Source organism: Pseudophryne corroboree, chromosome 9, assembly GCF_028390025.1.
Source record: "Pseudophryne corroboree isolate aPseCor3 chromosome 9, aPseCor3.hap2, whole genome shotgun sequence".
Classification (NCBI taxonomy): Eukaryota; Metazoa; Chordata; class Amphibia; order Anura; family Myobatrachidae; genus Pseudophryne; species Pseudophryne corroboree.
The window spans coordinates 332,139,649-332,163,869 of record NC_086452.1 but is presented as its reverse complement, the minus strand read 5'-3'; the positions used below and the strand labels follow the sequence as shown (position 1 = coordinate 332,163,869).

Below are 24,221 nucleotides of genomic sequence, written 5' to 3'. Positions count from 1 at the left end.
CTACCGCTACTGCCTGAGGGTCTCTTGACCTGGCGCAATACCTCTGTAGTTTTTTGTTGGGGCGGGACGCCATCATGTCTATCTGTGGCAGTTCCCACCGACTCACAATCTGTGCGAAGACTTCTGGATGAAGTCCCCACTCTCCCGGGTGTAGGTCGTGTCTGCTGAGGAAGTCTGCTTCCCAGTTGTCCACTCCCGGAATGAGACTGCTGACAGTGTGCTTACATGATTCTCTGCCCAGCGAAGAATTCTGGTGGCTTCCGCCATTGCCACTCTGCTCCTTGTGCCGCCTTGGCGGTTTACATGAGCCACTGCGGTGATGTTGTCTGACTGGATCAGAACTGGTCGGTCGCGAAGTAAGGTCTCCGCTTGACGTAGGGCATTGTATATGGCCCTTAGCTCCAGGATGTTGATGTGAAGACAAGTCTCTTGACTTGACCAAAGAAACTAGAAATGTCTTCCCTGTGTGACTGCTCCCCAACCTCGGAGGCTTGCGTCCGTGGTCACCAGGATCCAGTCCTGAATGCCGAATCTGCAGCCCTCGAGAAGGTGAGCACTCTGCAGCCACCACAGTAGTGACACCCTGGCCCTGGGGGACAGGGTGATCAACCGATGCATCTGAAGATGTGACCCGGACCACTTGTCCAGTAGGTCCCATTGGAAAATCCTCGCATGGAACCTGCCGAAGGGAATGGCCTCGTATGACGCCACCATCTTTTCCAGGACTCGAGTGCAATGATGCACTGACACCTGTTTTGGTTTCAATAGGGTCTTGACCAGAGTCATGAGTTCCTGGGCCTTCTCTATCGGTAGATAAACCCTCTTCTGGTCCGTGTCCAGAATCATGCCCAAGAAGGGCAGACGAGTCGTAGGAACCAACTGCGACTTTGGAATATTGAGAATCCAGCCGTGTTGCTGTAACACTTTCAGTGAAAGAGATACGCTGTTCAGCAACTGCTCTCTTGATCTCGCTTTTATGAGGAGATCGTCCAAGTACGGGATAATCGTGACACCTTGCTTCCGCAGGAGCACCATCATTTCCGCCATTACCTTGGTGAAAATCCTCGGGGCCGTTGAGAGACCAAACGGCAACGTCTGAAATTGGTAATGACAATCCTGTACCGCAAATCTTAGGTACGCCTGATGAGGTGGATAAATGGGGACATGAAGGTACGCATCCTTTATGTCCAGTGACACCATAAAATCCCCCCCTTCCAGGCTTGCGATGGCCGTTCTTAGCAATTCCATCTTGAACTTGAACCTTTTCAAGTATAGGTTCAGAGATTTTAAATTCAATATGGGTCTGACCGAACCGTCCGGTTTCGGGACTACAAACATGGTCGAATAATAACCCCTTCCCTGTTGAAGGAGGGGAACCTTGACCACCACCTGCTGAAGATACAATTTTTGTATTGCATTTAACACTATTTCCCTCTCTTGTGGGAAAGATGGTAGGGCCGATTTGAAATACCGGCGAGGAGGCACCTCTTCGAATTCCAGCTTGTAACCCTGAGACACAATTTCTATTGCCCAAGGATCCACCTGGGAGTGAACCCACATGTGGCTGAAATTCCGAAGACGTGCCCCCACAGGGCCCGGCTCCGCCAGTGGAGCCCCAGCGTCATGCGGTGGATTTTGTAGAGGCCGGTGAGGACTTCTGTTCCTGGGAACTAGCTGCGTTGTGCAGCTTCTTTCCTCTGCCCCTACCTCTGGCAAGAAAGAACGCACCTTGGACTTTCTTGTTTCTTTGTGAACGAAAGGACTGCATTTGATAATGCGGTGCTCTCTTAGGCTGTGAGGGAACATAAGGCAAAAAATTTGACTTTCCAGCTGTAGCTGTGGAGACCAGGTCCGAGAGACCTTCCCCGAACAATTCCTCACCCCTGTAAGGTAAAACCTCCATATGCCTTTTTGAGTCGGCATCACCTGTCCATTGCCGAGTCCACAGGACCCTTCTGACAGAAATCGATATAGCGTTTATTCTAGAACCCAGTAGACTAATGTCTCTTTGAGCATCTCTCATATATAGGACAGCGTCTTTTATATGCCCCAGGGTCAATAATACAGTATCCTTATCTAGGGTATCCAATTCCTCAGATAAGGTATCCGTCCATGCCGCTACAGCACTACACACCCAGGCCGACACAATTGCCAGTCTTAGTAAGGTACCCGAATGTGTATAAATGGACTTCAGGGTAACCTCCTGTTTGCGATCAGCAGCATCTTTGAGGGTAGCCGTATCCTGGGACGGCAGGGCTACCTTTTTGGATAAGCGTGTTTAAGCTTTGTCCACCCTAGGGGAGGATTCCAATCGTAACCTATCCGTTGGCGGGAAAGGATACGCCATAAGAATCCGTTTGGAAATCTGCAGCTTTTTATCTGGAGATTCCCAAGCTTTTTCACATAACTCATTCAGTTCGTGTGAAGGGGGAAAAGTTACCTCAGGCTTCTTTCCCTTATACATATACACCCTCGTGTCAATTTTGGCTGTAACTTTGCATCATCGTAATCGACACTGGAGTCAGAATCCATGTCGGTATCTGTGTCAACAATTTGGGATAGTGGGCGCTTATGAGACCCTGACGGTCTCAGCGACATAGGGTCAGGCATGGGTTGAGACCCTGACTGCCCCAATGCATCAGCCTTGTCAAATCTTTTATGCAAGGAATTAACATTATCATTTAAAACCTTCCACATATCCATCCAATCAAGTGTCGGCGCTGTCGGCGGAGACACCACATTCATTTGCTCCTGCTCCTCTCCCACATAACCTTCCTCATCAGACATGTCGACACAAGCATACCGACACACCACACACACAGGGAATGTCCTTTCTGAAGACAGTTCCCCCACCACGCCCTTTGGAGAGACAGAGAGAGAGTATGCCAGCACACACCCCAGCGTTATAATATCCCAGGAATAACACAGTAACTTAATGTTAACCAGGTAGCTGCTGTATGTTATAGTTTTTGCGCCTAATTATGTGCCCCCCCCCCCCCCCCTCTCTTTTCAACCCTCTTCTACCATGTATCAGCAGGGGAGAGCCCGAGGAGCTTCCTCTCAGCGGTGCTGTGGAGAAAAAATGGCGCTGGTGAGTGCTGAGGGAGAAGCCCCGCCCCCTCGGCGGCGGGCTTCTGTCCCGCTTAAACAGTAATTTTGGCGGGGGCTCATACATATATACAGTGCCCAGCTGTATATATGTGTTCTTTTTGCCAATATGAGGTCCCAAATGCTGCCCAGGGCCCCCCCCTGCGCCCTGCACCCTTACAGTGACCGGAGTATGTGAGGTGTGTGGAGCAATGGCGCACAGCTGCAGTGCTGTGCGTTACCTCTAGTGAAGATCATGAAGTCTTCTGCCGCCTGTGATGTCTACTTTTCTTCTCATACTCACCCGGCTTCTGTCTTCCGGCTCTGCGAGTGGGACGGCGGCGCGGCTCTGGGACGGACGGCGAGGGTGAGATCCTGCGTACCAATCTCTCTGGAGCTAATGGTGTCCAGTAGCCTAAGAAGCAGGACCTAGCTTCAGAGAGTAGGGCTGCTTCTCTCCCCTCAGTCCCTCGATGCAGGGAGTCTGTTGCCAGCCTAAGAAGAAGCCCTTAACTCAGAAGAATTAGTTCTGACTTCTCTCCCCTCAGTCCCACGAAGCAGTGAGCCTGTAGTAAGCAGGTCTTTCTGAAAATAAAAAACCTAACATAAAGTCTTTTCAGAGAAACTCAGTAGAGCTCCCCTAGTGTGTGTCCAGTCTCTCCTGGGCACAGAATCTAACTAGAGTCTGGAGGAGGGGCATAGAGGGAGGAGCCAGTTCACACCCATTCAAAGTCTTATAGTGTGCCCATGTCTCCTGCGGATCCCATCTATACCCCATGGTCCTTACAGAGTCCCCAGCATCCTATAGGACGTCTGAGAAAAGTGAAGACTTAAAGGGCTGCAGCTGTGTGTACATGTCTGAAAACATTCACTGCTGCAGCTCCATCTCTCCCAAGCAGCGCTGTACACTCCCGCGCCCATGTTGCCGGGTAACTACAGCAGGAGGCTCCGGTTTTCTTCTGGTCAGGCACACACGACTGGGGCTCTCCGGGATCGCGTGGCCGCGCTTCAGGGGGTGGTGAGTGGGTCCCGCTCGCGGGACCCGTACTTTATCGCGATCTGGCGCGGCCGGTGGGAGGCGGGCCGCGTGCGCTGGCGGTGGACACTGTGGCTGTACAGGCGATCCCACTAGATCACCAGGGCATGGGTGCAGGTCAGGTTTTCTCTTAAAACCTTTTTGTGTGTAGCCCGCAGTACCAGGTGGTTTTGCCAGCAGAGGGGATAAGGCTTGGACCTGGAGCCCCTCCCCCAGCCCCAGGGCGCCATTTTACAGTAAATGTTCCCGCCCTGGAGCTGCATATCTGTCTCTCCCTCACTCCCTGTCAGTGTTTGGGCGCCATTTCTCTCAGCTACACTGTTCCTGGGACTGCTTGGGCAAATCCGCCTTTGTAAAGCAGCCTGGTTGTCAGCGCTGTGACTTTACATGACACTTAAGTATTCTACATGTCAATTAGACAGTGTTAGTTAAGAAAGAGTGCATTTAGTCAGGGTTCTCTGGTACAAGTACCCTGTGATATACATCCAGTTCTTACTGTGCAATGTTATATCTATTGTTTACAGAGCTATATATATATATATATATATATATATAAGCTGGTCCAGTGCAGTATTATTGTTGGTAATAACCTCTGCATGGTATAACTGTGACTATATGTGTGTGCATTAGCTTGCTGAGTGATTTCCATTTCGTGTCTCTCACTCAACTTGCCATCCCTATATTCTATAACCTGAGGGGGCTTGGTGCGTCAGGTCTTATAGTAATATAGGATATTCACAAGATATACTCTAATACGTATTTTTCTTTGTGATTATAGTCACCATATCTCTCCTGTATCTCTGCTTGTGCTGACTACACTGCGCAGGGGTTTGGGCAAGAGGTATTGTGCTACTGAAAATTGTACTGTGTTACCTGATATTGCAAATTATATCATGTCTGCTTCTGAAGGTAACGGTTCTGGGGCTGAACACACTGCCGATGTTGCTGAAGCCACAGATCCCTATGAGGAGACTATAGCAGCTGCGGGCTCTGGTTCTGGGGTCTCCTTGCCCCCCCAGTGGGACTGTGGCAACGGGGGTACATAATGACCTACCATGGGCTACTTTCTCCACGCTTCTAAATACGCTAGTTACTAAACTAACAACCCCTATGGGACCTCCTATGCCGGTTCAACCGTATGTGGTCCCCGCAGCTAACCCGCCGTGGGCGGAAAATTTATCTGCTCAATTGAAGAAGTTGAACCAGTCCTTGACTACTAAAAAGTCTGACCCTCGCTCGCCTAAGACCAAGGGGTCCTCTAAGCGAGCTCTTACCTCCTCACAATCCACTGCTGTCACTGACACCTCGTCTGATGAAGATGGCGCTTACACTGACCCCACAGATTCTGACACAGATACTGCTGATGGGGAGGGTAGTTCACATGTGGATGTTTCTGATCTTTTGGAGGCTATTAAGTTGATTCTACAGATTACGGATGATCCCGAGCCATACGTCCCTCCTAAGAAACCAGATAGGTTCAAGCGTCAGAAGATGGTTAAACAAGTTTTACCTCACTCTGACCACCTAGTGGATATACGTCAGAAACCCGGGAAAGAAGTTTGTGCCTCAAAAGAAGATGCTGGCCCGCTATCCCCTCGCGCCAGAACTGTCTAAAAATTGGGAAACGCCTCCTCCAGTAGACTCGCATGTGGCTAGGATGGTGGTTTCCTCAGCTCTACCTGTCACTACCGTCACGTCTCTAAAAGAGCCTACGGATAAACGTGTGGAGGGTTGTCTGAAAGCGATTTACACCCTTACGGGTGCTGCACAAAGGCCCACTATTGCAGCAACATGGGCTGCAGAGGCTATTGAAGCATGGGCCCTAGAGTTGGAAGCTGAAATCTCTTCTGACCATACTAGACAATGCTTGTCATATATTGTCACAGCTTCTCACTATATTAAAGAGGCAGCTTCTGATGCCGGTATTCTAGCAGCCAAGGCCTCTACTACGTCAGTCCTGGCTCGCCGGATATTGTGGCTGAGATCCTGGTCTGTGGATCTGGACTCTAGAAAAACCCTGGAGGTACTCCCTTTCAAGGGAGATATTCTGTTTGGGGAGGACTTAAACAAGATAGTGGCTGACTTGGCTACTGCCAAAACTGCCTGTCTGCCAAGTAACGCTCCTTCTGTGTCGAAGGCTAAAGGTACTTCCTTTCGTCCTTCAGGTAAAGCAAAAGGTCAGGCGTACCACAAGCAGGCCCGCACTTCCAAACCTGGTAAGCCGAAGCCCAAAAGAGCCTGGGCTGCCCATCAGCTTCTGCCGTCAAGGGTTCAGGATCCTGCCGTATCTGGATGAATTGTTGATCCTGGCAAATTCCCCAGAACTTCTCCTACGTCATCTGGATATGACTGTCCGGTTTCTACAAGCCCACGGGTGGCTCATCAACTGGAAGAAAATCCTCCCTGGTCCCTGCTCAGAGCATGGTGCACTTGGGAGCGCTATTGGACACTCACAACCAGCTTGTTGTTCTTGTCTCAGGAGAAAGTCCTGAAGCTTCAGGACAGGATTCGTTGCTTCCTTTCTCGTCCGCAAGTGTCGATACATTCGGCGATGCAGGTGCTAGGCCTCATGGTGTCAGCATTCGACATGGTGGAGTATGCTCAATTCCATTCTCGCCCCCTCCAGAGGCTGATTCTAGCCAAGTGGGACAGCCTGCCTCACCGGATGAGGTCTCACACGATCTCATTGACTCCGGAGGTCCGTCTGTCGCTGCACTGGTGGCTCCAGGACCAACGATTGTGCAGGGGCCGTCACTTCTGGATATCCGACTGGGTCCTGTTGACGACAGATGCCAGTCTAAGAGGTTAGGGCGCGATGCTGGAGCAACACTCCCTTCAGGGTCGGTGGACCAAGGAGGAATCTCTCCTCTCGATCAACATTCTGGAATTGCGGGCGGTCTCTAATTCGTTGAACCTGGCCTAGCATTAATTCAGAACCGTCCTGTTCAAGTACAGTCGGACAACGCCACCACAGTGGCTTACATAAATCATCAAGGCGGCACTCGAAGCCGTTTGGCAATGAAGGAAGTCTCACGGATTCTACAATGGGCGGAACGCCATCTACCGGCCATATCGGCAATATTCATTCCGGGGGTCCTGAATTGGGAAGCGGACTTTCTCAGTCGTCAGGACGTACACACCGGAGAGTGGGGCCTCCATCCAGAAGTGTTTCAACTCCTAGTGGAAAAGTGGGGCCTTCCAGACGTAGATCTGATGGCGTCTCGACACAATCACAAGGTTCCGGTCTTCGGAGCAAGGTCAAGGGATCATCAAGCAGCATTCGTGGATGCGCTGGCGGTACCGTGGAGGTTTCGGCTGCCGTACGTGTTTCCTCCGGTGTCACTCCTGCCCAGGGTAATTCGGAAGTTCAAGCAGGAAAGAGGAATTCTGCTTCTCATAGCTCCAGCGTGGCCCAGACGGCACTGGTTCTCAGACCTGCAGGGCCTATCGTCAGAGCGTCCAATTCTACTTCCGCAACGCCCAGACCTCCTCGTTCAGGGCCCCTGTGTCTACCAGGACCTAGCCCGGCTGTCTGACGGCGTGGCTCTTGAAGCTTCCATCTTGAGGGCTAAAGGGTTTTCTGAGGCGGTCATTCAAACTATGTTGCGGGCCCGGAAACCGGCTTCTGCTCGGATTTACTATAGGGTCTGGCATTCTTACTTTGTTTGGTGTGCATCTAACAATTATGACGCTTCCAAGTTTAGTACAGCCAAGTTGTTGGCCTTTCTTCAGCAGGGCCTGGACTTAGGCCTGCGTCTGGCCTCCCTCAATGTTCAAATATCTGCCTTGTCGGTGTGGTTTCAGAGAAAGATTGCGACCTTACCTGATGTGCATACCTTTACTCAGGGTGTGTTGCATATCCAACCTTCCTATGTCCCGCCTGTGGCTCCTTGGGACTTGTCGGTGGTTTTGGAGGCGTTACAAGAGTCTCCGTTTGAACCTCTTGGTTCAGCTGATCTTAAGTGGCTTTCCCTTAAGGTGGTGTTTCTGTTGGCTATTGCTTCAGCTAGAAGAGTGTCGGATTTGGGTGCCTTGTCTTGTAGTTCCCCATATCGGATATTTCACCGTGACCGGGCGGTTCTAAGGACTCGTCCCAGTTATTTACCTAAGGTGGTTTCTTCGTTCCACCTTAATCAGGAAATGTGGTACCGGCCTTTGTCTCTCCTGACCTGTCTCCCAAAGAGCAGTCTTTGGATGTGGTACGGGCTCTCCGTATCTATGTGAAGAGAACTGCTTCTGTTAGGAAATCTGATTCTCTCTTTATTCTGTTTGGGTTTCACAAACAGGGCTGGCCTGCTCACAAGCAGACTTTGGCCAGATGGATTAGAATGGTGATTGCACATGCTTATGTGAGGGCTGGTCTGTCAGCTCCTGCTCACATTACGGCCCATTCTACTCGGTCTGTTGGACCTTCTTGGGCGGCCTGCCGTGGTGCGACCCTTGAACAATTGTGCAAGGCGGCTACGTGGTCCTCAGTGAACACGTTCATTAGGTTCTATGCCTTTGATACTGCCACTTCCCAGGATACTTCCTTTGGACGCCGGGTTCTTGTGACCACTACAGTGCGTCCCATCCCATAAGGAACTGCTTTAGGACATTCCCTATGTCTTTGAGCCCAGTGTACCCTGCAGCAGAAAACGAGTTTTATGGTAAGAACTTACCTTTGTTAAAACTCTTTCTGCGAGGTACACTGGGCTCCACAAGGCGCCCACCCTGACGCACTTAGCTTTTTTGGGTTGGTATGGCATTAGCCGCTAACACCTCCTGTCGTGAGAGTGTGGTGTATGTGGCTACTAACCGTTGTCGTCTCTTTTCCTGCTACTGCATTGGGCTGGTTAACTAAAAACTGAGCTCCTGTGCAGGGAGGCGGGGTTATAGAGAAGGCAGCGCTATGCATCTTGGGAACAGTCAAAGCTTTTGAGCCTGTTGGTACCTCGGGTCAAGATCCTACTCTACACCCCTATGTCTATCCTTGTGGAGCCCAGTGTACCTCGCAGAAAGAGTTTTAACAAACGTAAGTTCTTACCATAAAACTCGTTTTTAGTCATGAGCTTTGAATGTCAAACACTAAAGATTTTATATTATATTCAGTGAAAAGTGAAATTTTAGTATTAAGACATAAAACACCATGTGCTGACCCGGAAGTCTCTAACCCGGAAGTTATTTACCTCCATAGTATTTAGTTCAGTTTCTTAATCCTGCTGTCACACTGCCCTGACGAAGAGCACCTGCTCGATACGCGTTGGCCTGTGACAGGAGGATCGACATTGGGATTGGAGAGAGCGCTACAGTTGGAATCCAATTTGCGAACGGAAACCCAGTATCCGGATCTGGGTGCCTCCATTTAAGATCTACATGCTCACGTTCGATTTTCAATCTTGTAAACGCCTCCAATCCTTATTTTTATCCGTGTTTATGTAACCAGTGTCTGTCAAATAAAAAAAATTTAAAACGGTATTACGCTATGTGGGATATGATTTCTTGTTCCCACATATACGAATGAGAGTGGAACTGTTGAAAAGAATATTCGAAACCTGGGTATTACCTACGTGCTTGAAAACAACATCCATCTGGTAAAGCTCCAATTCTGCACTTAACGTTGTGGATATACACCCATATTTACCACACGTTTTTCTGTTCTTTTACCATATATGGAATAAGTTGAAACAGCATCACACTATGGCCCTCATTCCGAGTTGTTCGCTCGGTAAAAATCTTCGCATCGCAGCGTTTTTCCGCTTAATGCGCATGCGCAATGTCCGCACTGCGACTGCGCCAAGTAAATTTGCTATGCACTTAGTAATTTTACTCACGGCTTTTTCATCGTTCTGGCGATCGTAATGTGATTGACATGAAATGGGTGTTACTGGGCGGAAACAGGCCGTTTTATGGGCGTGTGGGAAAAAACGCTACCGTTTCCGGAAAAAACGCAGGAGTGGCCGGAGAAACGGAGGAGTGTCTGGGCGAACGCTGGGAGTGTTTGTGACGTCAAACCAGGAACGACAAGCACTGAACTGATCGCAGATGCCGAGTAAGTCTGAAGCTACTCAGAAACTGCTACGAGGTGTGTAATCGCAATATTGCGAATACATCGTTCGCAATTTTAAGATGCTAAGATTCACTCCTATGTGCATATTATTCTTTTTGTTTATATGTCCATTGATGTTGGGTGTATGAGAAGCATATTTGTTCATTTGAATCATCTACCCCTACTGCGAATTCAGAGCTGTTTTTGAGATAAATATTACACTGCATCAAGGGTGTTACATGCGCACACTCTTTCAAATAGAACCTTAGCGCACTTGACTTTCTGTCACCATCCCATTTCTTTCAGAGAGCATCGTAGTAACTGCCATATAATACAGAGAGCATCAAAGTGACCGCTGTGTAATAGAGAGCATTACAGTGACCGCCTTATATTACAGCTAACATTAGTGACCTCCATATATTACAGAGTGCATTACAGAGAGTGCCATATAATAGACTGCACAGCAGTGACCGTCATATAATATAGAGAGCATTATAGTAACCGTCATATTACAGATAGCATTACAGTGAGTGCCATATAATACAGAAAACATTGCAGCAAGTACCATATAATACAGAGAGCATTAGTGACTGCCATATAATACAGACCACATATATTTACTCAGGCTTGCCGTTGCAGGTGGCCTTGCAAGCCCAAGGAAACTGCGTCCACGTCACAGTCCTTGGCCTTACCACTCCTGGAAAACAAGGCCAAGCAACTCAACTATGCAAGAAAACAGGAATTGGGATGCAGAAAAAAGGCAGCAGGTGCCAGGGCTGTCTGGTCAAAGCATTGCATTGGGACCCCTACCCATCCTCCAGCGGTGGTGGGTGCTATCAGTGGCACTGTGATGTCACAAGGGCAGTATGCAGGACCTGGAGCAATAATTTCAGCTAATTACTTCTTTATAGCATAAATTGAGGGGGGGTAGTGAGATGGAGCAGGAGGGAGAACACTCAACTGCAGAAGGCAGGCATTGGGCTGAATTAAGGGGCCCTGAAATATGACTTCCAGGGTAGTAGGGGGTGTTAATATGTGAGGGAAGGGTGGATAGTGGAGTGGGCTTAATATTCATAATTTTCTGGTGGGAGGGCAGCTTTTTTGACTGTGGATATCTCCCATTCCTGAGGGTAGATTTCTTAGCTTTCAACGGGATAATAAAACTAGAGAACTCCACCTTTCAATAGCTCCTGGGGTCTTGGGGATAGGGGTTCAGGAGCAGGAGCAATCCAATATAAAACTGCAGCGAAGGCGTGTGGAGCTGGAGCAGGGACCAGCTGCTCGAAGGCTGATATCTCTGGGCATGGTAAAGACAAGCTGCCAGTGTCCACCGAAAGGGGAGAGTATACAATCAGAATGAACTGGAGATATCCAGCCAGGAAGAGCAATTAACAGGCTCAGATGGGGACCACTGATTTGAAGTCGTATATCTCTGGTCCCTCAGGGCCATTTTTCAAAAAGCTGGTAGCCCTAGAAAGAGGGGACCCTCAGCCATCAGCCTAGGGCCCTTAGACTCATGGGGTCCTTGGCCAATTGTCCATTAAGCCCAATGGAAAAAGAGGCCCTGGCAGGTGTTCTGGACTGATAAGTAAAAATGTGAAATATTTGGCTGTAACAGAAGGCAGTTTGTTTGCCGAAGGGCTGAAGAGTGGTACAATAATGAGTGTCTGCAGGCAACCATCGAAGCATGGTGGAGGTTCCTTGCAAGTTTGGGGCTGCATTTCAGCAAATGGAGTTAGGTATTTGGTCAGTATTAATGGTATCCTCAATGCTAAGAAATACAGGCAGGTACTTATTCATCATGCAATACCATCAGGGAGGTGTCTGATTGGCTCCAAATTTATTCTGCAGCAGGACAACAACCCCAAACATACAGCCAATTTCATTAAGAACTATCTTCAGTATAGAGGAACAAGGAGTCCTGGAAGTGATGATATGGCCCCCACAGAGCCCTGATCTCAACATCACAGAGTATGTCTAGATTACATGAAGAGACAGAAGGATTTGAGTAAGCCTACATCCACAAATCTGTGGTTAGTTCTCCAAGATGTTTGGAACAACCTCCCTGCTGAGTACCTTCAAAAACTGTGTGCACGTGTAACATAGTAACATAGTATCTAAGGTTGAAATAAGACAATTGTCCATCGAGTTCAACTTATTTGTGGTCTCCTATGCACGATTATTTTGTATAAAATTTTGACTGAAGTTGATGACTGCCGTTACGTTTTACCCCTCTTTTTTATAATAACCATAGTGCGTGACTATGCCCCGTAACCCTGGATATCCTTATCCATTAGGAATTTATCTAACCCATTCTTAAAGGTGTTGACTGAGTTGGCCATTACAACTCGCTCAGGCAGGGAATTCCAAACACGTATCGTCCTTACCGTAAAAAAGCATTTACGCCGTATTGTGCGGAATCTCCTCTCCTCTAACCTGAGCGAGTGTCCACGAGTTCTCTGTGTTGATCTAACCAAAAACAGGTCCTGCACAAGATCTGTATATTGTCCCCTTATATATTTGTAAATGTTGTCCCCTCTTAATCTCCTCTTTTCCACTGTAAACATGCCTAGTCTTGCAAGCCTTTCCTCGTATTCCAGCGTCTCCATACCTTTAATTAGTTTGGTCACCCGCCTCTGAACCTTTTTTTAGCTCCAGGATATTCTTTTTGTAGTATGGTGCCCAGAATTGTACACAGTATTCAAGGTGTGGCCTCACAAGTGATTTATATACCGGGAGTATAATACCTAGCATCAATTCCCCGTTTTATGCATGCTAATATCTTATTAGCCTTCTTTGCTGCAGTCCTACTTTGAGTACTACTGCTTAGTTTGCTATCTATGAGGACACCTAAGTCCTTTTCCAGTACAGAATCCCCTAATTTTACCCCATTTAGTAGGTAGGTGTTATTTTTGTTCTTGTTACCACAGTGCATTACCTTAGACTTGTCTGTATTGAAGCGCATTCTCCATTTCGCTGCCCAAGCTTCTAATTTAACTAAGTCGTTCTGAAGCGACTCAACATCCCCCTCCGCATTTATAACTTTACACAATTTGGTATTATCTGCAAAAATTGACACCATACTCTCTAGACCTTGTTAGGTTGTTAATGAAAATATTGAACAATAGCGGTCCTAATACTGAGCCTTGTGGCACACCACTTAGCACTTCAGTCCAATTTGACAAAGATCCATTAACCACAACGCGCTGCTCCCTATTATCTAACCAGTTTTTGACCCAAGTGCATATTGTGCTTCCTAGCCCTGTTTCTTGTAGCTTGTAGATAAGTCTCATGTGTGGTACAGTGTCGAATGATTTGGCAAAATCTAAAAAGATTACATCCACCTCTTTACCCTGATCTAGGTTTGCGCTTACTGTTTCATAAAAGCCAAGTAAGTTGGTTTGACAGGATCTGTCCTTCATAAACCCATGTTGATTCCTTTTAATAACCTTATTGACCTCAAGGAACTTCTGAATACTATCTCTTAGAATACCTTCCAATACTTTCCCCACTATAGATGTAAGACTAACTGGTCTATAATTACCTGGTTCAGCTTTACTTCCCTTTTTGAATATAGGCACTACTTCCGCTATATGCCAGTCTTTGGGAACCATACCTGATATTACTGAATCCTTAAAGATCAAAAAATAAGAATTTACTCACCGGTAATTCTATTTCTCGTAGTCAGTAGTGGATGCTGGGAACTCCGTAAGGACCATGGGGAATAGACGGGCTCCACAGGAGACTGGGCACTCTAAAGAAAAGATTAGGTACTATCTGGTGTGCACTGGCTCCTCCCTCTATGCCCCTCCTCCAGACCTTAGTTAGGGAAACTGTGCCCGGACGAGCTGACATTACAAGGAAAGGAAATTTAAATCAAGGGTAAGACTCATACCAGCCACACCAATCACACCGTACAACTTGTGATAACCTTACCCAGTTAACAGTATGAACAACAACTGAGCCTCACTCAACGGATGGCTCATAACAATAACCCTTATTTAAGCAATAACTATATACACGTATTGCAGAAAGTCCGCACTTGGGACGGGCGCCCAGCATCCACTACGGACTACGAGAAAAAGAATTACCGGTGAGTAAATTCTTATTTTCTCTGACGTCCTAGTGGATGCTGGGAACTCCGTAAGGACCATGGGGATTATACCAAAGCTCCCAAACGGGCGGGAGAGTGCGGATGACTCTGCAGCACCGAATGAGCAAACACAAGGTCCTCCTCAGCCAGGGTATCAAACTTGTAGAACTTTGCAAATGTGTTTGAACCCGACCAAGTAGCCGCTCGGCAAAGCTGTAAAGCCGAGACCCCTCGGGCAGCCGCCCAAGAAGAGCCCACCTTCCTTGTGGAATGGGCTTTTACTGATTTTGGATGCGGCAATACACCCGCAGAATGAGCTAGCTGAATCGTGCTACAGATCCAGCGCGCAATAGTTTGCTTTGAAGCAGGAGCACCCAGCTTGTTGGGTGCATGCAGGATAAACAGCGAGTCAGTCTTCCTGACTCCAGCCGTTCTGGAAACATATATTTTCAAAGCCCTGACTACGTCCAGTAACTTGGAGTCCTCCAAGACCCGAGTAGCCGCAGGCACCACAATAGGTTGGTTCAAATGAAACGATGATACCACCTTTGGGAGAAATTGGGGACGAGTCCTCAATTCTGCCCTGTCCATATGGAAGATCAGATATGGGCTTTTACATGACAAAGCCGCCAATTCCGACACACGCCTAGCCGATGCCAAGGCCAACAGCATGACCACTTTCCACGTGAGATACTTCAGTTCCACGGTCCTAAGTGGCTCAAACCAGTGGGATTTCAGGAAATCCAACACAACGTTAAGATCCCAGGGTGCCACTGGTGGCACAAAAGGGGGCTGAATATGCAGCACTCCCTTAACAAACGTCTGAACCTCAGGCAGTGAAGCCAGTTCTTTTTGAAAGAAAATGGATAGGGCCGAAATCTGGACCTTTATGGACCCCAATTTTAGGCCCATAGTCACCCCTGACTGTAGGAAGTGCAGGAATCGACCCAGCTGGAATTCCTCTGTAGGGGCCTTCCTGGCCTCACACCAAGCAACATATTTTCGCCATATACGGTGATAATGCTTTGCTGTCACGTCTTTCCTAGCCTTTATCAGCGTAGGAATAACTTCATCCGGAATGCCTTTTTCAGCTAGGATCCGGCGTTCAACCGCCATGCCGTCAAACGCAGCCGCGGTAAGTCTTGGAACAGACAGGGCCCTTGTTGCAGCAGGTCCTGTCTGAGAGGCAGAGGCCATGGGTCCTCTGTGCGCATTTCTTGCAGTTCCGGGTACCAAGTCCTTCTTGGCCAATCCGGAACAATGAGTATTGTTCTTATTCCTCTCTTTCTTACTATTCTCAGTACCTTGGGTATGAGAGGAAGAGGAGGAAACACATATACCGACTGGTACACCCACGGAGTCACTAGGGCGTCCACAGCTATCGCCTGAGGGTCCCTTGACCTGGCGCAATATCTTTTTAGCTTTTTGTTGAGGCGGGACGCCATCATGTCCACCTGTGGCAGTTCCCATCGCTTTGCGATCTGTGTGAAGACTTCTTGATGAAGTCCCCACTCTCCCGGGTGGAGGTCGTGTCTGCTGAGGAAGTCTGCTTCCCAGTTGTCCACTCCCGGAATGAACACTGCTGACAGTGCTTGCACATGATTCTCCGCCCACCGAAGAATCTTTGTGGCTTCCGCCATTGCCATCCTGCTTCTTGTGCCGCCCTGGCGGTTTACATGGGCGACCGCCGTGATGTTGTCTGACTGAATCAGTACTGGCCGGTTTCGAAGCAGGGGCTCTGCTTGACTCAGGGCATTGTAAATGGCCCTTAGTTCCAGTATATTTATGTGTAGAGAAGTCTCCAGACTTGACCACAGCCCTTGGAAGTTTCTTCCCTGAGTGACTGCCCCCCACCCTCGGAGGCTTGCATCCGTGGTCACCAGGACCCAGTCCTGTATGCTGAACCTGCGGCCCTCGAGAAGGTGAGCACTCTGCAGCCACCACAGAAGAGACACCCTGGCCCTTGGGGACAGGGTGATCAGCCGATGCATCTGAAGATGCGATCCGGACCACTTGTCCAACAGATCCCACTGAAAGATCCTCGCATGGAACCTGCCGAAGGGAATGGCTTCGTATGAAGCCACCATCTTTCCCAGGACTCGCGTGCAGTGATGCACCGATACCTGTTTTGGTTTCAGGAGGTCCCTGACCAGAGATTCTAAGTCCTGGGCCTTCTCCACCGGGAGAAACACCTTCTTCTGTTCTGTGTCCAGAATCATGCCCAGGAAAAGCAGACGCGTCGTAGGAATCAGCTGCGACTTTGGAACATTCAGAATCCAGCCGTGCTATTGCAACACTTCCTGAGAGAGTGCTACGCTGATCAACAACTGCTCCCTGGACCTCGCCTTTATGAGGAGATCGTTGGTAAATATTCCCGGTGCCGTGGACAGGCCAAACGGCAACGTCTGGAACTGGTAATGACAGTCCTGTACCACAAACCTGAGGTACTCCTGGTGAGGTGGGTAAATGGGGACATGCAAGTAAGCATCTTTGATGTCCAGCGACACCATAAAATCCCCCTCTTCCAGGCTTGCAATAACCGCCCTGAGCGATTCCATTTTGAACTTGAATTTCTTTATATAAGTGTTCAAGGATTTTAAATTCAGAATGGGTCTCACCGAACCGTCCGGTTTCGGTACCACAAACATTGTGGAATAGTAACCCCTTCCCTGTTGAAGGATGGGGACCCTGACAATCACTTGCTGGAGGTATAGCTTGTGAATTGCCGCCAGTACTACCTCCCTTTCCATGGGGGAAGCTGGCAAGGCTGATTTGAGGTAACGGCGGGGGGGAGTCGCTTCGAATTCCAGCTTGTATCCCTGAGATACAATTTGTATAGCCCAGAGATCCACCTGTGAGCGAACCCACTGGTTGCTGAAGTTTCGGAGACGCGCCCCCACCGCACCTGGCTCCGCCTGTGGAGCCCCAACGTCATGCGGTGGACTTAGTGGAAGCAGGGGAGGACTTTTGTTCCTGGGAACTGGCTGCATGGTGCAGCTTCTTACCTCTACCCCTGCCTCTGGCAAGAAAGGATGCGCCCCTGACCCTCTTGCCTTTTTGGGAACGAAAGGACTGCATTTGATAATACGGTGCTTTCTTAGGCTGTGAGGAAACCTGAGGCAAGAAAGTCGACTTTCCAGCTGTCGCTGTAGACACGAGGTCCGACAGACCGTCCCCAAACAATTCCTCACCCTTATAAGGCAAAACCTCCATGTGTTTTTTAGAATCAGCATCTCCTGTCCATTGCCGAGTCCATAAGACCCTCCTGGCAGAAATGGACATAGCATTAATTCTAGAGCCCAGCAGGCAAATGTCCCTCTGAGCATCCCGCATATATAAGACGACGTCTTTGATATGGCCCAGGGTTAGTAAAACAGTATCTCTGTCGAGGGAATCTATGTCGTCTAACAGAGTATCTGTCCACGCTGCTACAGCACTACACATCCAGGCTGAAGCAATAGCAGGTCTCAGTAGAGTACCAGAGTGTGTATACACTGACTTCAGGATAGCTTCCTGCTTTCTATCCGCAGGCTCTTTTAGGGCAGCCGTATCCTGAGACGGCAGGGCCACCTTTTAGATAAGCGTGTCAGTGCCTTGTCCACCCTAGGGGATGTTTCCCAACGTAACCTGTCCGTTGGCGGGAAAGGGTACGTCATCAGTAACCTCTTAGAAATCACTAATTTCTTATCAGGGGAACTCCACGCTTCTTCACACAATTCATTTAATTCATCAGATGGGGGAAAAGTCACTGGCTGCTTTTTCTCCCCAAACATATAAACCCTCTTGGTATTAACAGGGTTAATCTCAGAAATGTGTAATACATCTTTCATTGCAATAATCATGTATCGAATGGCCTTGGTCATTTTAGACTGTAAATGTGCCTCATCATCGTCGACACTGGAGTCGGACTCCGTGTCGACATCTGTGTCAACCATCTGAGATAGAGGGCGTTTATGAGCCCCTGACGGTTTCTGAGTCGCCTGGGCAGGCGCGGGCTGAGACCCCGGCTGTCCCAAGGCTGGAGCGTCATCAAACCTTTTATGTAAGGAATTTACATTGTCATTTAAGACCTTCCACATATCCATCCAATCAGGTGTCGGCCCCGACGGGGGCGACACCACACTTATCTGCCCTTGCTCCGCCTCCACGTAACCTTCCTCATCAAACATGTCGACACAGCCGTACCGACACACCGCACACACACAGGGAATGCTCAGACTGAGGACAGGACCCCACAAAGTCCTTTGGGGAGACAGAGAGAGAGTATGCCAGCACACACCACAGCGCTATATAACACAGGGATTCTCACTGAAAATAAGTGATTTACCCAATAGCTGCTTTATATGTCTTATTTGCGCCTAAATTTATGTGCCCCCCTCTCTTTTTAACCCGTCTTGTACCTGGATACTGCAGGGGAGAGCCTGGGGAGCTGCTTCCAGCGGAGCTGTGAAGAGAAAATGGCGCTGGTGTGCTGAGGAAGAAGGCCCCGCCCCCTCAGTGGCGGGCTTCTGTCCCGCTTTCTGTGTGAAAAAATGGCAGGGGTTTTTACATATATAAGGCCCCCCCCCCCCCCCCCCCCCTCCCCCCAGCGCCCTGCACCCTACAGTGACCGGAGTGTGTAAGTGTGCTGGGAGCAATGGCGCATTCGTCGTCTTCAAGCTTCGGTTCTTCTGGCTCTGTGAGGGGGACGGCGGCGCGGCTCCGGGAACGGACGATCGAGGACAGGTGCCTGTGTTCGAACCCTCTGGAGCTAATGGTGTCCAGTAGCCTAAGAAGCACAAGCTAGCTGCAAGCAGGTAGGTTTGCTTCTCTCCCCTTAGTCCCACGTAGCAGTGAGTCTGTTGCCAGCAGAAGCTCACTGAAAATAAAAAACCTAATAAATACTTTCTTTACTAGTAAGCTCAGGAGAGCCCACTAGGAGCACCCAGCTCTGGCCGGGCACAGATTCTAACTGAGGTCTGGAGGAGGGGCATAGAGGGAGGAGCCAGTGCACACCAGATAGTACCTAATCTTTTCTTTAGAGTGCCCAGTCTCCTGCGGAGCCCGTCTATTCCCCATGGTCCTTACGGAGTTCCCAGCATCCACTAGGACGTCAGAGAAATAGCGGTTTTGCAAGTTCAGAGTGAAGCTCCATTAGAACCCTTGGGTGAACACCATCGGGACCTGGTGACTTATTAATCTTTAAATGTTTTAATCGGTCACAGACTACTTCCTCGCTTAAATAAGTACATATCAGTGGGATATTCTCATTATTGAGATTATGTGTTAGTCCCTGAATTGGGTCCTCTCTAGTAAATACTGTTGAAAAAAACTAATTTAGTGTGTCCGCTATGTCATTATCATTTTTGCTTAAGACTCCCAACTTGTCTTTTAAAGGGCCTATACTCTCCTTCTTTAATCTCTTGCTATTAATGTATTTAAATAATTTTTGGGGATTCGCTTTGCTTTCCTTTGCTACTAGTTTTTCCGTTTCTACTTTAGCCGCTCTTATTTCCTTTTTGCATATTTTGTTACATTCCTTATAGTGCTGAAATGACTCTGCTTCCCCGTCAGATTTGTATTTTTTAAATGCTCGCCTTTTCTTGCCCATAAGTTCCTTTATCTTTTTGTTAAGCCACATTGGTTTATGATTTTGATTCCTTTTTTTTTGCTGCTCGTAGGAATAAATTTGAGAGTAATTTTATCTAGCAGGAAATTTAGTACCTCCCATTTCTCTGTAGTATTTTTTCCTAAAAACAAACCTTTCCATTCAATATACCTGAAAAATACCCTCATCTTTTCAAAATTCACTTTGCGAAAGTTTAGAGTCCTAGTTGAGCAAGTATAGGGCTGTTTATGAAAACTGATATTGAATGTGACCATATTGTGGTCGCTGTTTCCTATGGGTTCCCCTACTATAATACCGGATACCAAATCTCCATTGTTTGTTAATACCAGGTCTAAGATTGCATTGTACCTAGTTGGTTCCTCAATTAGTTGAACTAAGTAGTTATCATTAAGTGTGTTTAAAAACATATTGCCCCTAGCAGTATCACATGAATCGTTTTTCCAGTTTATCTCTGGATAGTTAAAATCTCCCATCACTACTATCTCTCCTACTCCTGCTGCTCTTTCAATTTGCTTTAGTAACAATTCCTCATCAGATACGTTAATACCAGGCGGCCTATAGCATACACCCAATACTAACTTTTTTATTCCTTTTTCCTCGCATGCAATTTCTACCCATAATTTCTCGACAGTGTCTACAGTCCCCTCCCGAATATCTTCCCGTATATCAGGTTTTAAAAACGGCTTTACGTAAAGACACACCCCTCCACCCTTTTTAATTAGTCTGTCTCTCCTAAACAGTGTATAGCCCTCTAGATTGACTGTCCAATCATGAGATTCATCCCACCAAGTTTCAGTAATGCCTATAATATCATACTGTTTGCTTGCTGCAAGTATTTCTAGTTCGCCCTTTTTACCAGTAATGCTTCTAGCGTTTACATACATACAACTAAGATAAGTATTTTCCCTTGCGTTAGGGACATCTTTCACCTTATGTAGCAATGATGACCTGTAATCGTCATTGATTAGTGCTTTGGTAAAATCTCTTTTAGTACCCATGTTAGTAACCTTACCGCCTGCTCTTACCCTCCCCCCAACTTCTCCCCCATTTCGTTTACTACCGCCATCCCCACTATTCTCACTGCATGACCCGTAGTTTCTAGCTAAACCCTCCCCCCAGGCTCCTAGTTTAAAATCTCCTCCAACCTTCTAACCATCCTTCCCCCCAGCACCGCTGCCCCCTCCTCAGTCAGGTGCAATCCGTCACGACAAAAGAGATGGCGCCTGACTGAGAAGTCCGCCCAGTTTCCAGAAACACAAACCCCTCTTTCCTGCACCAATCCCTAAGCCACACATTTACCTCCCTAATCTCCCTCTGCCTCCCTGGACTAGCGCGTGGCACGGGTAATATTTCTGAGAATATTGCCTTAAGTTTCTTTCCTAAGTCCCTATAGTCTTTCTTAAGGACATCCCACCTTCCGCTAACTTTGTCATTGGTGCCAACGTGCACCAAGAGCGCCGGGTCTTTCCCAGCCCCTCCCAACAATCTATCTACCCGGTCCGCGATGTGCCGTACCCGAGCACCCGGGAGACAACAGACTGTACGGCGATCATGGTCCCCGTAGCAGATTGCCCTATCTGCCTTCCTGATTATAGAATCCCCTACCACCACCATCTGACTAGGTACCTCACTATCTTTTATCCCAACTGCGCCAGAGGGACCGCTTCTCTGGATGCTAGAGGGAGCAGTCTCTTCCGGCACCGTCATTTCTTCACTATCATCCTCCGATTCCTCGTCCAGTCAGGCAAATTTGTTCGGGTTTGATAGTTCGGAGATGTCGAGCCTCCCCCTCTTTTTCTTCCTTCTAACTGTGACCCAGCTGGCTACTCGATCATCATCCTCTTCCACCAGTGACCCCTCCCGCAACTCCTCCACCGTTCTGTCTAAACTTCACTTGAGATTGTGAATCTCCCTCAGTCGCGTAACGGTTTGCTCTAGATCAGTTACCTGGGCTTCCAGGGCAACCGTTCGCACACACCTCGTGCAGATGTAATCACACTGGGCCGGTAGCTCCAGGTGTGCATACATCTTGCACGACATGCACTGAGTGAGGTCCCCAATCACAGCCCCTCCCATATTGTTTGTAAGGTCTAACTCCCTGTTACTCTCAAAGAAAAAGAAGCAAAAAGAAAAAGTAGAAGACAAACAATCTGGGCAAACACTCACTTATACAATAATTAAGCTGGCTTATACTTATCTATCTTTGTGCGGTTCTTGGTCCTTCGCTTTTATGCAGCCGTAGTACTCCAGTGCCCCCTCTGAGTGGGACCTCGATTGCGGCACCGATACTCCACTTAGCAGTTGCAGTTGGCACCTCCTTTTCACTTGGCTTCCAGCTCCTGCTGATTCCAACTCACATACACTTACAAATCCAAGCTACACTTTGAAATACAAGCTCCTTTACAATGAGCAAGAAGTATCGATGCTGTTTTGAAGGCAAAGGGTGGCCACATCAAATATTGATTTGATTTAGATTTATCTTCTGTTCATTCACTTTGCATTTTGTTAAATGATAAAAATAAACTATTAACACTTCAATTTTTGAAAGCTTTCTTACTTTGCAGCAATTTTTCTACACCTTTCTCAGAGTACTGTTTATATATATTATGTGTATTGTATTAGCATACAAGCAAGCCGATGTTTTGGGGCTCGCATGCCCCGAAACAAGATGAAACGTGAAGCCCCAAAACGTCGGCTTGCTTGTATACTAATACGATACACTTATGAATTTACAAGTCTCCGACTGCTGCTGCCTACTTTGTAAGTTCATTTGTGTACACAGATTCAGAGGGCATCGGAGGTGGAGTGCCGGGATACTGGATATATACAAACAAACACAGTGTATATATACGATATAGATATATATATATATATATATATATATATATATATGTCATGCACAGATGAACACAGGCACACACACAGAAGCATTAAAGTCCTTGGCGATTATTTTAGCCTCTGTTTGTTTCATGGTTACAAATCTGAAAGCCCTTCTCATGCAGAAGCATATATACCTGTGTTAGGGTAATTTATGAACCACTAAAAAATATGCATAAGCTACGCATAACTTATTTCCCAGATGTGTCTATGGGGCTAATTCAGACCTGATCGCTAGGCTTCATTTTCATACAGCAGGCAATCAGGTCTAAACTACGCATGGGTATGCACCGCAATGCACAAGCGCGTTGCGCGAGTACAAAGCAGATCGCTGCTCAGCGATGGGTTTGTGCGAAGGATGCGTTCACACGTGCGTTCGCAAGGAGATTGACAGGAAGAAGGCGTTTGTGGGTGTCAACTGACCATTTTCTGGGAGTGGTTGGAAAAACGCAGGCATGGCAAAGCGTTTGCAGGGCGGTTCCTGACGTCAAATCGGGTCCCGGACAGGCTGAAGTGTTCGCAGTGGCTGAGTAAGTCCTGGGCTACTCAGAGACTGCACAAGAACTGTTTATACAGCTCTGCTACACATGCATTCGCACGCTTGCAAAGCGAAAATACACTCCTCTATGGGCGGCGACTATTCGAACGCAGGACTGCAAAAAAAAAAAAACTAGCGCGCGAACAGGTCTGAAATAGGCCCTATTATAGGAGCACACTCCATTGCACTCCAAAAAGTGTGGGTCAATACAGCTCATTCCTCCCCCATTTCTTGCCTATCCTGAGGCTCTACTCCCCTCTAACAGCGTACCTAATTACTGCCCATTACTGTCAAGAAATTGTCACCAGGTACCTCTGGACAGTCAAGCCTAGACCAGAGTAGCCAATGAGAGGCAGCAGAACACTTGATTACCACTGTTTGGTGGGACATTTAAATCTCTGCAATGCAGGGTTGGGATATAATTGGGGAGCTTTCTGGTTCATGCTGCCACTAAAATGTGTATGTCTCAAAGATTAAGCCATGTACATGTAAGTACACATGGCCGATACAGTGACACTGTAAATGGCTCATTAAAGTTTACACACAGCATAACTACTAGGAGCAAAAGTTTACAAATCCAGGCAGGTAACTGCACATGCGAGAGTTTACTTCTTGCATACGCGCATCGAGCTCCAAAGGAGGCAAAATCTTTGTACTCCAGATCTTCTGGAGCAGTGCTCTGTGGGCTAACGCCATCTGGAAATGAGGTTAGTATGCTCCAAAAAAATGTTTAAGAGCTTGATGAATTTATGGCAGACGCACTGATGGTAAATGGATCTGTTACATAAAATATGCCAAAACTACTGTTTCTGCATGTATATTCACCTTGATGAACAGACCCCCTATATGTCTTAATTATATTTTCATGCCCCTTAGCTTTTTCATCTCTTTCGAAATTCAATGAATATGCAGCAGAACCTAAACTTAAAGCCCCCCATACATCTGCAACAAATT

The 24,221-nt window shown here is 47.8% G+C and overlaps 1 protein-coding gene across 3 annotated transcripts in view; it reads right to left on the bottom strand.

Annotated features, from left to right (window-relative positions):
• The window catches only part of C9H22orf23 (chromosome 9 C22orf23 homolog), a 106,482-nt gene that overhangs the window by 63,336 nt on the left and 18,925 nt on the right, over positions 1 to 24,221 (bottom strand). Inside the window, exon 2 of one of the 3 annotated variants that reach the window (XM_063940563.1) lies at positions 9,292 to 9,551. The exons of the other annotated variants lie outside the window; for them this stretch is intronic. Coding sequence (XP_063796633.1) covers positions 9,292 to 9,297 — 6 coding nt within the window. The 5' untranslated portion in view covers positions 9,298 to 9,551. The remainder of the gene's footprint in view (positions 1 to 9,291; positions 9,552 to 24,221) is intronic. 3 annotated transcript variants of the gene reach the window in all.